At 41.8% G+C, this 16,426-nt stretch overlaps 3 protein-coding genes across 7 annotated transcripts; 2 read left to right on the plus strand and 1 right to left on the minus strand.

Moving 5' to 3' along the window:
- The first annotated feature begins 189 nt into the window (after positions 1 to 189).
- Positions 190 to 4,480, plus strand: aldh3b4 (aldehyde dehydrogenase 3 family, member B4). Of its 2 annotated transcripts, none has more exons than XM_071513659.1 (10): positions 190 to 242; positions 807 to 1,002; positions 1,198 to 1,308; positions 1,645 to 1,765; positions 1,869 to 1,954; positions 3,148 to 3,229; positions 3,313 to 3,702; positions 3,792 to 3,958; positions 4,058 to 4,157; positions 4,281 to 4,480. In XM_071513659.1, exons 1-10 carry the CDS (start codon positions 190 to 192, stop codon positions 4,478 to 4,480), a joined length of 1,506 nt encoding a protein of 501 aa, XP_071369760.1. The 2 variants fall into 2 exon arrangements, with proteins under 2 accessions (XP_071369760.1, XP_071369759.1); XM_071513658.1 differs by lacking the exon at positions 190 to 242 and adding an exon at positions 667 to 728.
- A 381-nt stretch (positions 4,481 to 4,861) lies between these two features.
- Positions 4,862 to 6,668, minus strand: mmab (metabolism of cobalamin associated B). The gene is made up of 9 exons (XM_071513661.1): positions 6,549 to 6,668; positions 6,251 to 6,309; positions 6,063 to 6,156; positions 5,910 to 5,967; positions 5,743 to 5,815; positions 5,538 to 5,635; positions 5,382 to 5,446; positions 5,222 to 5,281; positions 4,862 to 5,126 (listed from the first exon to the last, which is right to left on the minus strand). The coding sequence occupies exons 1-9, from the start codon at positions 6,650 to 6,652 to the stop codon at positions 5,042 to 5,044; spliced, it is 696 nt and encodes a 231-aa protein (XP_071369762.1). The 5' UTR covers positions 6,653 to 6,668; the 3' UTR covers positions 4,862 to 5,041.
- Positions 6,669 to 6,928: 260 nt separating this feature from the next.
- On the plus strand, positions 6,929 to 15,071 carry mvk (mevalonate kinase). Of its 4 annotated transcripts, XM_071513646.1 has the most exons (11): positions 6,935 to 7,059; positions 7,203 to 7,282; positions 7,454 to 7,601; positions 8,255 to 8,399; positions 10,075 to 10,230; positions 10,708 to 10,811; positions 10,984 to 11,029; positions 11,229 to 11,319; positions 11,785 to 11,904; positions 12,058 to 12,211; positions 13,493 to 15,071. In XM_071513646.1, the coding sequence occupies exons 2-11, from the start codon at positions 7,205 to 7,207 to the stop codon at positions 13,642 to 13,644; spliced, it is 1,194 nt and encodes a 397-aa protein (XP_071369747.1). In that variant the 5' UTR covers positions 6,935 to 7,059; positions 7,203 to 7,204; the 3' UTR covers positions 13,645 to 15,071. The 4 variants fall into 4 exon arrangements, with proteins under 4 accessions (XP_071369749.1, XP_071369747.1, XP_071369746.1 ...); XM_071513648.1 differs by lacking the exon at positions 7,454 to 7,601 and having other exon boundaries at positions 6,929 to 7,059; XM_071513645.1 differs by having other exon boundaries at positions 6,970 to 7,282.
- Positions 15,072 to 16,426: the final 1,355 nt, after the last annotated feature.

A 16,426-nucleotide genomic window follows, 5' to 3' on the forward strand; every position in this document is an offset into this window, starting at 1 on the left:
CGTTGTCTTGAATAACGTCGCGGATTATGGTGTAAATGCGCGCGCCTGAATCACATTTTTTGTTGTGCACAGCCCCTACGCTGTTTTACTCTTCCTGACAGGTGAACGGTGCAGGTGGGATCTCCATGCCACTTGGGAATTTGGACACTGTAGCTCAGCTGTCTGCCTGCCACCACAGGATCAATAACTATGAGCAGTCCGCCGAGCCCTTCTCCCACACGATGGTTCAAAGCACTGCGAAGGTAAATGCACAGATGGGACATAATATTTTGATGGTGGGGTAATCTGAACTGGATATTTTTTAAGCAAGCTTAGCGAGATAACGACTTTGACCTACAGTAACCTGTCACATGTGTGTGTTTAATCCATTAATGAAAAACTAAAATGAGATGCCCTTGTTGATGCTGGCCTTGGTCCAAATCTACACAATGGGTTGACATGGCTGTGTTAAAACCTCCTGGCCTTTAGTTGAAATAGAAACCCATGCTAGAACTGATTTGATTTTTGCTTTGTTGGTGTGCATCATCTGATTGGCTGGAGTTATTAGGAATTTCACTATCCTCTCTGCTACTGGGGCTTTCCTCAACTGGTACTGTGACTAGGCTTAACTGCACACTAAATCTGTTCAGAAAGGCCAACACTGAAGAAGTCTTGAATAGGGTAAACATGAGTGGAAAAGTAAGGGCATGTTATGCTTGCCGGAGGAACGGCCGGTTAACCTGCAGAAGGTATGATGTGATATGTTATGGAGAATAGAGTGTAAATGCCCTGTGGTATTAACTGATGACTTAACTGTAATGTTGCAGGACCAGGCTGGGGGAGCCTTGCTTGAAGACGTATCCTCTGGAGTGTGTGGATCTGCTGAAAAGGGCTAGAGCCGCCTTCCAAGCTGGACGCACTGCTAAGGAAAGCTTCAGACTGGCTCAGCTGGAGGCTGTAGTGCGAATGCTGGTGGAACATGAGTGTGACTTTGTGGACGCTCTTGGAAGGGACCTGCATAAGGTGTGGGGTGAAGCTGTTTGATCAGTTATCTGGAATATTTCTGTTTGCAGTGTTGTTGTTGCAATGTTAATGAAATAGGTTATTATATTTAAAACTGACATAGTGGTTCAAATTGTTGATGCTCTAATCCTCCAGAGGTTTTTAGCATTTGTGTCTGTATTCTCTCTCTTTTTCTTTTTTTCTTTTTTTTACCAGCCACGGTTTGAGACAGTTGTGTCAGAACTCATCCTTGTGAAGAACGAGGCTCTTCATGCCATCAACAACCTCAAAAAGTGGATGCAGCCACAGCGTGTGGAAAGGAACCTGGTGAGATGCATGTGCTTGTAAACCTTTTTTCACAGCAAACATCTTCATAAACATTATTTGGATTACTAGATTATTTGGATTACAAAAGTTTGAATTAAATCATTCAACCTTTTGGAAAGAACATTCCGTCTCCCAGCTACAAAGCAATGCATTGTGCTTGGCCCGCCAAATCAGATTAAAACTTCAGCTGCCTTTCCCTGTTTTTAAGATTAAACTGGGCTGATGGCGTTTCCCTTGTATTAATCAGCTTGCATACTGATGAACTTGGCCCAGTTTGACCCATGAGTGTCCCGTATCAGCTTGTGATCTAATGCTGACCTTGTCTGATTGGTGCAGTCCACCACGTTAGATGAGTGTGTGGTGGTGAGTGAGCCGCTGGGCGTGGTGTTCATCATGGGGACCTGGTGTAGTCCTGTCCAGCTCTGTCTGGTGCCGCTGGTAGGGGCCATCGCAGCAGGTGGAGTAAAGACTTTTCACTCCTTCACATAGCATTGCCTTTTCCTCACCCAGGCTCACTGATAATTTGACAACCACTGATGCAATGTGTCCCCCCTCTGTAGGAAACTGTGCAGTCGTCAGCCCCTCTGAGCACACCTCTCACACAGCAGAGCTTCTCCATCGTCTCATCCCCTCATACCTGGACAATGTGAGTAGTGACAAGACAGCAGGGAAGATGTATTGCTCTACTGAGTGGTGTTCACATAGCAAGATGGACCTTATTTGTCTCTAAGTCTCACAAAGATGGATTTCATCTATCATTTTTTGAGTGGTTTATATCTGCTCGGTAAATAATTTGAAAGGAATCAGTGGCATTGGATTTTCATCCCGCTCATCAGGGGTAGTGACATAGTGAAATGATAAATGGAGAAATATGATTTTTGAGTGCTGCAGTTGGGACAAAACCAGCCTCGGTCATTACTGTTGTAGGCTCCAGCAAAGAAGCTTCTGTGACTCACTGGTAAGAGTCTACTTAGGAGCAGGACACCTCTTGGTCTGTGTGCTTTATAAGACAGCATTTTGTCACAGACTCATATGACATATGACATATGGTAGACCGTGAAACCTTTGTACACAGCCTTTTATGTGGCAATGTTGCGTCCATCAAATACACAAAGGCAAACAGAGAGTGGCTTTGTCTTCAACAGGCCTTTGAGCTACTTGTCTGTTCACAATCAATAAGCTGTGGGTCTGGATACTTAAGGACAATGGGTCTGGTCTGTGTCTACAGAAAGTAAAATGTCACTGACATCAAGTCACCAATCTCCCTTTTCATGTGGTATCCAATGTCTCCTAAGTTACTTAACAAGATAGAGCTCCAACTCCTCTTTCCTTTTGGAGTGTCCCTGGTTTAAGACATAATCTGTTAAATTTGATCAACCACCTGAAGAACAGATTTTACTAATAGAATAGCTGATTTTATATGTGCAAATTGCTTTCACCCCATCACCGTTTACAAATGAATAAAACAATTTAAAATGTTGTACAATCTGGTTTATAATAGCACAGGTTTACAGTACACAACTGAATTCTGAATTAACATTGCCATACTAGGCAACTTGTCAAGTTTAGGTTGCTCCAAGATGGCCACAAAAAGTGGCACTGGATTTGAATTCCAATCGTTATCCGTGTTGAGGCTTTATTGGGACTAGATGTGATCAAATATTAGAACATGCATCCACCTTTTGTCACCCAAGACTCTAAGGACTGCTCCGTTGGCTAATTGGATATCATGGTGCAACTCTATTATGTACATTGATTGTTGACAGTGTGATATAAGGACACATTATGCCAAACTGAAAATTTTTAATTAACTGATCTAAAATTCTTGTTTTCTTCAAGGAATGCTTCCATGTGATTCTTGCAGGCACAAATGACTTGGCTGAAGTAGTGGAACTCAAATTTGATCATGTCTTCTTTATAGGTAAAGATGAAATGCACTCGGGTTCAAAATTAGTTTGTTTCTGAATCGTTCTTAATGTGTTAAGTGTGACTATCAATCCCCAGGAAGCAGGGAGGAGGGAAGCAGAGTGGCTCAGGCAGCAGCTCGCACGCTCACACCTGTCACCCTGATTTTGGTTGGCAAGAACCCATGTTATGTGGACCAGCAATGTGACATCACCACTACAGCACAGCGCATTGCTTGGGCGCGTTTCCACAATGCTGGACAGAGTCTGGTGGCTCCTGACTACATCCTGTGCCATGTGGACGTCAAAGCCCGGCTGGTCCAAGCCCTGAAGTGCTGCCTGATGCAGTTCTATGGTTTTGATCCCCGAGAGTCCCAGAGTTTTGGGCGCATGGTTAATATGGAGATCTTCAACCGTACTAAAGACATGCTGTGGAGGTCTGGCAAGGTGGCTGTGGGCGGGCAGGTGATTGAAGCGGAGAAATATATTGGTAAGAGTAATCTATTTGGGATTCTTTTAAATGCACCCAACAGTATAATATGCAATGCTGTTGTACACATTTTATTTTTCTGTCTGAAGCCCCAACAATTCTGACGGAGGTGGTGGAATCGGACCCCATCATGCAACATGAAGTTTTTGGCCCGGTTCTTCCAATTCTGACCATAAACAACGTGGATGAGGCAATTGCCTTCATTAATAAGCAAGAGAAACCTCTCTGTGTGTATGCTTATTCCAGCAACAGCAAGGTAAAAGGCAGAAATCAATGTTATATTCAGTATTCATTGTACAGGCCTTGGGCAGCCAATACCTATTATATTTATGCATTCACCTTCTTGACAACACAGGTCATCTCAAGGCTAATGAGTGAGACCTCTAGTGGAAGCTTTTGCTCCAATGACAGCATCCTGCAGAGTCTGATGGTGGTTCTGCCTTTTGGTGGAGTTGGTAAGTCAGTGGCATGCAAGTGTCAGAACTGAGAAACAGGACTACAGATTGTGCCAGACATAGTGGTGGAATAATACTGCCAGGAATATATATCAACTCTCCCAACACCTTTTAACTTGACAGGTGCCAGTGGAATGGGTTCCTACCATGGGCGCTGCAGCTTTGATACCTTCTCTCACAGGAAGTCATGCCTGCTAAGAGGCACGCGGTTTGAGTGTGTCACCTATCTGCGTTACCCACCCTACGAAGACCGCAATCTGTCTCTAATGACATGGGCCAGTACTCTCTCCCAGAAGAGCCAGGGCTGGTGCCAGATCCTGTGACTGTGTGGGAGGGTGATGACAGAGCCATGTGGGACGAAAGCAGAACGCCCCCCCAAGTCCTGAACAGTCCCGACACTAAAATTTCCTGTTAGTGCAATAAAAATAGATGGGAATAAAATCCATTGGCATACAGCCATATCTAACCGAGGGAGATAATTATCCATTTTAGTGATTAGTGATTCTGTAGTATTTTCAGTGTGGGATCACAATTATGATGCCATCAAGAATAACAAGGGTTGATCTCAATTATTTACAGCTTCTCTGGGAAAGTACTATCTGACTGTACATCAACTGTATGTTAAATATAGTTGGTAAAGCAAAAATAAATGACTGAATACCACTGTTTTTGATATACAAATGTATTGACTGATTGTTATTGACATTCAGGTTTGTTGTGCTGAATATGGCCCCCATCCTCACATTATGCTAGGAAACAAGTTGCATTAGAAAACATGATTTGGACATGTAGAATTATATTTAATATATTTACAAGTGCAGTCTTTATATAGTTATCCCATTAACAGATGAGGCTTCTGTTTTCATCCTCGCACAAGAATCTGGTTATTCAGGTCTTGTGTAGATTTTCTCTTCATTGCCTTCTTTCATGGCTGCATATCTGGCCACAGTGAACAGGTAGTCGCTCAGTCTGAGGGAAAATGTTAGGACATTTATCAGATGGGGAAAACTGAAATCATGTAAACCATGTTACCATATTCATTATCAAATATGCACCATACTGACCTGTTCAAAAATTTGGCAACATCTGGATCTGCTTCCCCTGAGCGCACAATAGGAGCAACACTGAAACAAGAGCAGAGACCTGTCAACCAGTGGTGCCAGTGAATCAAGACAATTAGGTCATTTTGAGGCATTCAAGATGTTACAAGATGTTTAAACTGACCTGCGCTCTGCTCTGCGACAGATTGTCCGAGCTACGTGCAAAGCAGCACTACTTTTTCCTCCCGACTGCAAGACATAATACATAAATATTACAGCATCATGAAAGACTGGGATCTCACAGCAACTCCATGTCTCATTCAAATGTGAATGGGCTTACAGGCAATATGAAGTTGGTCAGTGGTGGGAGTTCTGCTGTAAATGTATCAATCCAGCTTTCCAGGTCTGCAACTGGTTGAGGTGTAAATTTGGTTTTCTCTTAAAAAAACAAACAAAAAGTTAGTCAATAGATAGTAGACCACACAATCAAGAGACAAATCCATTTCTATTGATATGTTCCACAGCATTAAACTAAAATAAATTACTTATGTGACTTTCTCTTGCAGATGACCGAGGGGTGGCAATATTGGAGCCCACATCTTGTAAAACACATTGTATCTATGGAATGAAAAGTGGAATTAATATGGGAAATAAGCCTGATTTAAATTGTCAGCACTGAAGGAGGCTAATGAATACAAGCAGAAAGTCAAACCTTGTCCAGCTGATATGTAAATGTATGACCTTTGTCGAGGCAAAACTCTCTGGCCAAGCTGTAATGTACAATTCAACATGGTCAGTTTGGTCAGGCAGACTACAGAACTAAAGTTAAAACAGACTGTGACATGTGAGTAGTACTGAAAGATACCCTATAGCTGATGACAATTCATCTGTAGTTCCTAATGCTTCAAAAACATGATCTTCCTTTGGCCTCCTTTCTCCTGTGAATGTGCTCGAGAAACCTTTTAAAGACAAGAGCAAAAATCAGCTAAACTTTTGAAAGGACAATACAGTGGAACGTGATTTTACAGCGATACCCAAGTTACACACACCAACCTTTGTCTCCAGTTTTGGTGTATATTTTGGGGACCCTGCTGTCTCCTTCAGTGACATAACTGTTAGGCAATAAGCAAAAATAACTTGCTGAGTACAATTCCAGAGGATGTTTTCAGTAGAATTAACAGTTAAGGCTCTAACTCAAGATATGTCTTTACTAAAATGTATTTATTCCTGTAGCCTACCCTCCTGTATAGCATGTTACCCAGTAGTCTGGTACATTACATAGCTAACCTTAGCTTCCTGAATAACGTTAGGCTGTCAACTATTTGCTAATACGACAGGGATGCACAACTACCTTCTCTCTGAGCCAAATGTTTTCTTTGTCCACTGCACGTTTAGACACCTGCCTGTCCTTACAAAACAACGCAAATGAGAGGGTTTAAAAATGACCGTAGCCATGTTGTTTTTGGTCCACTCGCAGCTGCAGGGCAGACGAACAGTAGTTAGTGCCTTTTGTCCCTCAGTAGTGTCCGTAGTTCAATGGGAGGCTCTTTTTAATCGCACGACCAATGGCACGAGCATAGTTATTCGGGGTAGTGGGAGAACGCGGGATGATGATTGGACAGAATAATGTCTGTGCCACTAACTCGAGTGCTGATTGGATATTGGAAGCCAAACCCATGTTCGTCCCTCCTCGTCGGTGTCTTGTGTTTTGACAAGTTAACGCCGGAGTGTACAGAGTCCGTGCTCAATATTAAATGTTAGCTTCAACACAGTCTGTCATCATAAATGTACTTGGCAAAAAAAAGACCTTATAGCTACGACCCTGTATGAGAATACAGTGCGCATCAAGAGCTCAAAAACAGGTACCAGTGTTAGCTTTCCTACTGTCTATGTAGAGAGGATTAACGTTAGCTAGCATTTTTTGTAGTAAATATAACTCGAAACAGCTATTGAACTATCCAGTCTCAGACACTTTTCTCTATTTTTGAAACTGAATGCATTATAGAAATGCACGTCAAGGAATGTATCGTGTCTGCTCCAGGAAAATCGATCCTGCACGGAGAGCATGCAGTTGTGCATGGAAAGGTGAGGGAAACTGAAGCCTGCTGGGATGTGCCACCACTTAACTTTATCTCTTATTAAATATATGAGCTTTTGTGATTTTTACTATAAGGCAAGGATTATCAGTCAGTTGATAGTGTTTAGTGAAATAAGCCTTTATTAGTCATTGATCTCTTTTTTGTTGCTCCATACCAGGTGGCTCTTGCTGTGAGTCTGAACCTGAGAACATATTTATACTTGAAGGCCAGCTCCACTGGTAAAGTTTGTATCAATCTCCCAAACATTGACACATTCCTCTGCTGGGACCTGTCTGAACTGAAGCAGTTTATTCCTGATTCCTGTGGTAAGTGATGGTACAGGGTTGGTGACTGTTAGGACCTATAATATATTTTTAGTGAAGTTAAAGCATGCAAAACCCCATAGTACGTAAAGAAGAACAGCATTCAAATGTTTTCCCATTGTCTCAAACAGTGCAATTTGTATTAATGAATGAATTGAATTCACTGCTGTCCCCTATAGCCAGAAATAAGAGTTAAGAGTTTGTCCACTTCTAAATCTGTGATATCACATCATTGTCCAGCATCACTGGAAAAGGTGACTGTGAGAGCTGTGAGTTTTTGAAGATATAAGTACCTTTTCTGGATCAGACTAGTTATCAAAGCTTGAAAATGCTCCTCATCTTTTGGGTGGTAAAGTCAGTCTTCCATTTACTGTCAAAAGAGCACCTTCAGTTCGTATATCGTTATGGTATCACACTGTCTTTCGTTTGTGGCTTCTGGCTTAAATTGGATGAATCAAGAACTGATCAAACTGAGCCCTGGTCAAATTAATCGCATATATGATTATTAAATTGGGCAGAATTTCCCTTTTTAAAAATCATAAATGTATCAAATATGAAATATGAAATGAAACATGGATAAAACAGGTGGGGCAGATCAAGCTATGTCACAAAACAGTTGTATGATCATTGCTGTGTTTTGTCGTATCTTTCTATAGGTAAGAGGGAGGAGGCAAAACGTCCGGATGCTGAACTTGTCAGGAGACTGCGTGAATTTGTTGGTGTAACCAATGGAAACTTGGACACTCGCAGCATGGCCACCTTAGCCTTCCTCTACATCTACCTCTCTCTGTTTGGATCGGGGTGAGATAGCGGTGTTACAGTTGATACAGCAGCTGTCTGATATGTTGGGGCTCTAATACATATTCCTTTTCTCCGCAATTTTGATATGATTAATAATTTTTTCATTTTATTTTTTAATCTAATGTGCTCAGAGATGGCCACAAATACAAAATCATATCACAGGATATTTTTGCTACACCAGTTCAACACTTGACATCCTTGACAGTATACTGTATATTGTACACTAGTTAGTTTTAGATTCTTTTCACAGTAGTTGGACATAGAAGCAACGTTATGCAATCACACTGATAAAATACAGTGATTAAAAAACACAAAGACAAACAAATTATTGATTTGCACAGACAAAATAAAAAACCAAGGGGAAAAGTCGAGCTGACATGCAAAGACACAGTTGAGAAGGATAGCAGAATCTAAATGACAACAAATCCTAACATGGTGGGAAAGAAGTTCTACTTAAAATATAAAAATGATTGATCATGATCAAAATGATTACACCTGACCTTACAAGGAACAAAGTAATATTTGTTGCATCTACTGTCAGGGCGCTGTGGCATTGACCCTTACATGACTTAGTATTGTTTGCTTATAATGTTGGCAATCTAGGAATTTAAGCTTATTCTTCTGTTGCACTCATTGTAAGTTGCTCTGTATCAACTAAATGCCTAAAATGTTAATGTAGAAGATACTAGCAGAATACAAGAAAGGTCCAAGGTACTGTAGGTATTGTAACTCTCTGTTTATCCTGGAGGTTCATTAAACTCTGCCTGCCTTGAAACTGTCATGCAGTCACAGCTCAAGTGATCTAGTTCTTCTATCTTTACTGTTTGACAAACTGAGACACTGAAGAATCACAGATAGGTCAATCTCTTTTAAAGATCTTTTGGAAGTAAAACTTGTTTTGTCTGGGAAAATCTACTCAGTATGGGTGTAGGTGAGAAGAGGGATCAGTCCTGGACCCTTTTCACTAAATCTGAAAGGTCTGCCCTGCTTGAAATGAAGATGGTGAAAAGAGACAGACAGACAGACAGGATGTTAGTTTTGGAGACTCCAGCATCTGGGAACAGGGAAGATGCTCAGGAACATTAGAGCTGCAGGTTGTGCGGAGGCTTAATCTGGGCTGACACGGTGCTGGCGTGTCTGAGAGAGGTGATGGGTTCTGACAGGATGGCCACTAATGAGAGTCTGGCACTGGGCCACACTGCAGCCTTTAACAAGTCTGGATGTGTTTTTCCCTTGGGAGAAGAGCCGGACAATTAGTTTAGAGTATCCTCCTGTCTTCCCAAAAGCAGCTTCTCTGACAGTCATTGACAGCAGAGCGGAGCACGTTTCTGTTGCACATATACGCACTTTGCTCCTCCTCGTAAAAATGATTTACAAGTTTGATCGTGATTGTAGAAAATGGAGTACAATTCTTGATTTAATTTTCTGAAAAGTAACAAAAAAGGGAATGTTAATGAGGAAAAAAAGTCCTTTATTTTGTATTATAAATAGTAATGCTTTGCTGTTATTCTCATTTTTGGGATGCAGTTACAAATTCCTATGGTCTGCAGTGTGATTACTCATATTTTTACTGTCAAAAACAATCTGTTATTACAGCAGTATATACTATAATGCAATATTATGGGAAAACAACTTCAAGCTTTATATTTTTTTGTTTTGTTTTTGTTTTCCTAAGCGATTTGCCCAGCCTGACGGTGTGTGTGTGGTCAGAGCTGCCGACTGGAGCAGGACTGGGCTCGAGCGCTGCCTTCTCTGTGTGCCTCGCTGCCGGTCTGCTCTCCGCAAGTGGAGCCATTTCCACTCCTCTCAAGGAGTGGGATAACACCGCCAGGTAATAACATTACATTAAGAGCCACTCTGTCATGAGCTGTGTATGCAGGCTGCGTAGACTAGATCACCGTCGTGCATGGACAGAATAAGAAGCCTGGCCTAATGAATATGCTCTTAAAAGGGCACTTCACTGAAAAACAAAGATGATTTAATATACATGTTATCTCACATGCATCCCATAAATTGGAAACAGTCTTGCACAAATTTCTTTGGTTTGAGAGTTATGGAGAATTCATGTGTTTGAATCGCCCCATTATAATTCTCAGGTTAGGAAGTTAATATATAAGTAAGATAAGATCACAACAAAGACACAAATTAGCTTTCAGATATTGTGCCTGGAATATTCATTTACTGAACATGCCATGTTCCTCCCATATGTGTTTGGTCAGGAGTTGGTGAGGTAGTTAAGTTGGTAGTGGGTCAGAAAGGGTCTGTAGGCCCACTGAAAGATACACTGCTCAACACTGTGTAATTACAGGTGGTGTCAGGAGGATATGGAGCTTATCAACAGTTGGGCTTTCCAAGGAGAGATGATCATCCATGGTAATCCTTCAGGGGTGGACAACGCTGTCGGGACATGGGGTAAGGCCGGAAATGATCTACCATATGGTACAGATTATATTAAATTATACTACGCTGTGCCTCCACAGACACACAGTGCACACTTCAAGGCAAGCATCTGGGCATTGTAATATCATTGCTTATAATCATTTGATGATTATCTGTTTAATGATGTTGATTTCCCTTCATGCAGGTGGCATACTGAGATTCTTGTCTGGGAAGATAATACCATTGAGCAGGTACTGTAAAGTGTTTGAGGGGCAGATTTGTATTCCATTTCAATTAAAACGATGAACACACTAATAAAGAGAAACAATCTTGGTATAGTTGTTTTTTACCAAAACAATATAAATGTTGTCACGATAAGATTATTGCATTAATGGAGCACCTGAGTGTTACTGCTCTATAAACTCTAATCTGTCTGTTTTTTACTTCCAGGGTGCCACTGTTAAGAATCCTCCTCACTAACACCAAAGTACCACGTAGCACCAAGGTACTTGTTGCCGGGGTGAAGGACAAAATTAACAAGGTACTAAATGGTTACTTCCTCCCCCGTGTGTTACTTCCCGACACTGTAATTAATGTAATCGGCAGTGCTTTTGCATGGCAGATACTCTGGGGCCTGGCGTTGAGTGCCTTCATAAAATATTGAAATTAAACTCTTAGGCAGCACCCTGTGTGCTGTTGCCTTGGTGACAGCAGCAGGTGTGCAGATTTCTGCCTGAGACATAGATGGGCCTGGTTGGTGTTGTGGCAGTGTTGTGATCAGGATAGAGTAAAATCTAAGCCAAACCTGTCATTTTATATTCCATATTTGTATACAGTTTTTTAGTCATAAAGCAGGTATTGCCAACTTTTAACATACACATGTGAACACTTGTTGCTTAGCGCATACAGTTTACTTGCAGCAAATACATTATAGAGGCATCGTGCTGTGCAGGAGCAAGGGGGGAGTTGTTGATTCACCATTGTTTTCTTCCTTTCCCATGTCTAGTTTCCCTCTATCATGAACCCTGTGCTCGATTCAGTTGATGCCGTTTCCTGCACTTGTGAGAAAATCCTCGCAGAGATGACCAGTCAGCCAATCACAGGAGAGCACTACAATGTTCTAGAGGTACAAAACACGAGTAGATTGTGTGAAGCACTGTGCATTATAAACAAGTGTGTTAAAGGTCTTAAACCCAGAAACTCTTTTTCCTATCCACTCGACTGATTCCTCCCTAAGAGGCACAGTTGGTGATTACAGCTTGTGTCATGTCACCCGTAGGAGCTTATTGACATCAACCAGCACCATCTGAACGTGATGGGTGTGGGACACCCTGCCCTGGACACACTGTGCCGGGTCACCCTGGCCAGAGGGCTCCACAGCAAGCTAACAGGCGCTGGAGGAGGAGGCTGTGGCATAACACTTCTGAGACCTGGTATTGTAGTCCTGTTCATTTCTACTGAAATTCACTTATTACTCTTAAACTGGCAATTTATCCTACTGTGCATGTCATTTTAGATTTTTTTATCAGGAGAAAAACGGTAAAGTCAAGGGTCTATGTCTTTTTTTTTTTCAAAGGAAAGTAGTTGATATGTAGTCATCACATCACATCTCAACTCAAGATAATACACATCATTTAATTTAGTCTCACATGCTGATGAGGCTATATTACATCCTCAAATGGATTTATCTCATCCTGAATTCAATTTGATGAGGACAAGTGAGCCAAACTGTCAGGCTCTAACTGACAACAAATGTTATATTTCCCTCTCTCTTCCTTTCTGAAAAAGCCATTTGAGTGGCAGGATATGATGAGAAGCCAGCACAAGAGAGTCCTTTGGTGTGTGGGTACTGTGCAATTGGTTATGAGTAAACTTTTTATCATCCTCTCTTTGACAAAACAAACAAGCAAAGAACCTGTGAATTCAGTCTTTGTTTATGCCTGCAGCCCTCAGCACACTGAATTTTAATAAGCTTAAAACCCCCTAAATAGATTTCCAAATGTTGTTGATTTGTTTTGTTAGCAAGTGTATCCATCTTTGTGAATTGCAGCTGTTTTCAGAAAGATCCCCTAGTGTCTGCCTCCTAAAACGCTGTCTGAGAGTCTTGGCGGTAAAGCTCTTTCAGTTAAGGAAGCAAGCTTAGAGTGAAGTGACTTGGCCGTTATTTTACCATTCTGTTAAAAGCCTCTCTTGCATCTGAAGTCGTAAATTTCCAGGATGATTTATGATTCGCATTAGTATTGCTCTGCAGCTGTGTCCTCCCTGTCCAGCTGAAGTGCTAAGCCCCTTCCTGGGTTTTGGAGCATTTCCCCTTGCTCCGCACAGCAGGGAACTACCAGACGTTTAGCAGGATCACATTCATTGCAGACCCTTTATTTTTGTTCATCAGGGGGATTACTGACTTAACAGATCAGGGTGTTTGTTTGGCTCCAGTTGTGGCACCACTGGCACATGCCCTTCTGCTGTTAACTGCAGGTTCACTTCTCACATCTGATGCCTGACTCTGAAAGCACTGCTATAGAGACATTTGCACTGAATTTCAATCAATAGATAGATAGATAGATAGATAGATAGATAGATACTTTATTGTCCTACAAGAGGAAATTTGGTTCCACCCTGTATACATAGCCTCACATACATACATATCCTTTAACAGATGTCTCATTAGTTTGACATGAGTAATCACAACTTTTTTTGACTTGTTTATTTTGTAGAAACGGATTGCTCTGTTGTCCAGAGCACAATACAGGACTTGAAAGACTGCGGCTTTGACTGCTGGGAAACGAGTATTGGTGGCCCAGGTGTCCAGCAGCACTCTGCTCTCTCTGTGAAGGAGGAAATTCTGGAGATTTTAAACCATTACTGAGACCCACCTGTGGCTGTGGCTGAAGAAGAGGACATATGGACTGTTTGGGTGTTGTTGCACTCAGCTGCTACAGAAGCCGGATTGGATAATATGGCATTTCATCCATGCTTGGCAGGCGAATAACGCTGCAGTTTTATAATGCAATGCTTAAAATCATACCTGATGGATCAACTCATATCCATTTGGACAGAACTTCTTAGAATGCCCTAATTACAGATTTCCCTGACTAAAAAATCATCTAATGTGATGTTTTGGGACTAACAACAAGGCATCTGTGTCTCTGAGAATTATTTGCAGATATTTTGTTTTTGTGAACTTCTCTTATTCAGAAATATCTTGGAATGAAACGGATGTTATCTTTCGTTGGAGCATCTCTTGGAGTGATCCCTTGTTCAACGTTGGATACAATTGTGTGTGTGTGTAGAGCTCTCTGTCCAGTAGATGGCATCAAAATTGCACAAATGCTTTTTCAAACTGAGGATTGAATGAAAGAGGGTCTGATCAATTGATTAATGTGTAAATTAAGTACTGGCACAGTTTAATTTATAGATTCATTTAAATCTTTAAAGCAGTAGGGCCAGCCTGTCTTAATGGATTAGATGATCATCAGTCATTGGCTCTTAATCGCTCCTTTCTGGCATCATAACATTATGCATTAAGGTGTTGGATAAAACTAGATCTAAAGTGGTCATTCTGTGGGATTGAATTCACAAACATGTCTTTGTTAATAAACAGAGACCAGGAAATGATAACTTCACAAATTCAGTGTGAATACTATTCACATGCAATGTGAAACTTCTCTCTCATGAATCATCATTATCAAGACAGATGTAGGCTGCTTCTGAGCAAAAGCATACTGTATAATGCTGCCGCGCTCTCTTATTGTGTTCTGTTTTTTCCATAAAAGTTTTCAAATGTAAAACTGTGCAAAAACGGAATGAGATTTGATTTGTTCCAGTCTAAGTAAATCAAGAATATCTCCTTTTGGTTTGGTAAAATGTGTCTCAAAATCTGCCCTTTTAAAGTTTTGGCAGGTCTCATTTCAGAATTATACAAGCCATGCGCTGTTCACTTCTGTCCAACAGAGCAACTGGCTGTGTTTTGTTTTGCTAATAAAGGATGGGAAGAGGGGCACAGGAGGAGCGTGTGGCCTCTCTGGAGCCTCTGGATTACCGTCACTATAATGTGGATCAACAACAACCAGCGTCCTTCTGTGAGTCACACATTTGTGCTGACACATATGCACACACACAAGCTTTCCCAAATTCTTTTTTACCTAAGCGCTCATCCTCCTAAGCATTACAAAATATTCTGCAAATGCTGCAGATACTGAATGCGGGCCTGTTTAGAATATCCCTGATTTGGGAAAAGGTCATTGTGGGATTCATGAGTTTTGAATATCCATTTCATTTTCTATTTTTTAAATGTCAGGAAGATTGAGTAGTACGGATCTGGCAGTGTATGTGAATAAACGACATTTGTCACCCTCCCTCCTCTTCCGCCTGGCGCCCCCTCTGTCCTCCTGAATTGTGTCATCTTTATGTCAGGGCAGCCCCCTGTCAGTGCACCGCACAGTTGCCCCTAACCCCTGCTGGAATTTAATTACCACTGCGCTTTTCAATTGAAATGGCATTGACGAGGGGGGACAAGAGGGAGACAACAGAGCCTGTTTCATTTGAAGCCCCTCTCTTTCTTTTCTCTCTCATTCTCTCTCACTCCTTTTACCCCTGCAAGGCACAGATGGTATTTTTTTTTATCAATGTCAGCGCCTGCTTCTTTCTGCTCTGATGAATAGATTCTAAGGAAGCCCTGAGATTATTTCAGATAACAGAGGGAGTGAGGAAAGGGGGTCAAGGATGGAGGGAGACTGTCAGAATGGGAGAAATGAAATGAAAACAGTATGCAAGCCTTAAAGAGTTGTCCCAGGAGTGTGTGGGGAGGGGAGGGGAGGGGGTGGTGGTGGTGGTGGTGTACAAATCATTTAACTTTAACATTTAAGGAGGTTTGTCTGAATGGATCAATGCGGCAGGATCAAGGATGTATAATTCATCTTGTTCGAGCAGGAGGAATGAAATGTTTAATGTGAATTTGCTGAGTGGTCATGATCACTGTGGCACGCTCCCTCTGGTCTCTCAGCAGACTGGAGAAATGCTTGTCAAGAGCCATTAACTTTGAATACCGAATTAGACCTGACTGACAAGATATCATGTTGCTGATGGCCGCTGGTTTTACTAACAGGGCTTCAGTGTATGGCTTCCTCCAGTGATTACATTTAGAGGCATCTGGATCACAATATGCTGTGATTATGTTATTATGGAAAAATTAATGTGTGTATTTTTTGCTCTGTGCTTTGCATACATTATATAATGACATCTATGCCATAAATTGAAGGGAAAATGGGCTCAGCGGGGAGATTTGCGTCGCAGGGGGCTCTGGCCGTCCTCTCCCAGTCTATCCAGCCTTCATATAGATTCACTGAAAGGAGCAACATCAACCTCTGGAGCCCCCCTCTCAGTCATGATGAGCTGTGTGACCCTCCTGGAGGTGTGTGCCCTTTCGGTAAGTGGGGGGTGGCTGGCAGTGTTCGTAGCAGGGGTCTGTTGACCCCATTAAGGCAGCGGGGTATTGAGGACTCTGTCACCGAACTCACCACATTTAGTTTTTAGGGGGAGACATGAGGTTGTTCTCTCAGTCCCAGCTCTTTGTACACCATTGTAGACCATTTGTGTAATGTGAAAGTCTAGCTTTCCTATAAATATTCAGCTGGAATACAGGGTTGTCG

The sequence above is a fragment of the Centroberyx affinis genome, unplaced genomic scaffold (assembly GCF_046629955.1).
Source record: "Centroberyx affinis isolate AG114_WGS23_722 - 3 ecotype Tasmania unplaced genomic scaffold, CSIRO-AGI_Caff_v1 ptg007379l_1, whole genome shotgun sequence".
Lineage (NCBI taxonomy): Eukaryota > Metazoa > Chordata > Actinopteri > Beryciformes > Berycidae > Centroberyx > Centroberyx affinis.

Bases quoted from the DNA above. Each gene is read 5' to 3' on its own strand.
- mvk (XM_071513646.1), top strand. From the start codon at position 7,205: ATGCACGTCAAGGAATGTATCGTGTCTGCTCCAGGAAAATCGATCCTG. The intron at 8,400-10,074 runs GTGAGATAGCGG...TGTTTTCCTAAG, and splicing joins CTCTCTCTGTTTGGATCGGG to CGATTTGCCCAGCCTGACGG. The intron at 10,231-10,707 runs GTAATAACATTA...GTGTAATTACAG, and splicing joins GAGTGGGATAACACCGCCAG to GTGGTGTCAGGAGGATATGG.
- aldh3b4 (XM_071513658.1), top strand. From the start codon at position 667: ATGAGTGGAAAAGTAAGGGCATGTTATGCTTGCCGGAGGAACGGCCGG. The intron at 729-806 runs GTATGATGTGAT...GTAATGTTGCAG, and splicing joins GGCCGGTTAACCTGCAGAAG to GACCAGGCTGGGGGAGCCTT. The intron at 3,703-3,791 runs GTAAGAGTAATC...TTCTGTCTGAAG, and splicing joins TGAAGCGGAGAAATATATTG to CCCCAACAATTCTGACGGAG.
- mmab (XM_071513661.1), bottom strand. From the start codon at position 6,652: ATGGCTACGGTCATTTTTAAACCCTCTCATTTGCGTTGTTTTGTAAGG. The intron at 5,636-5,742 runs GTAATTTATTTT...TGTTTTTTTAAG, and splicing joins TGCAAGAGAAAGTCACATAA to AGAAAACCAAATTTACACCT. The intron at 5,127-5,221 runs GTCAGTATGGTG...ATTTTCCCTCAG, and splicing joins GTTGCCAAATTTTTGAACAG to ACTGAGCGACTACCTGTTCA.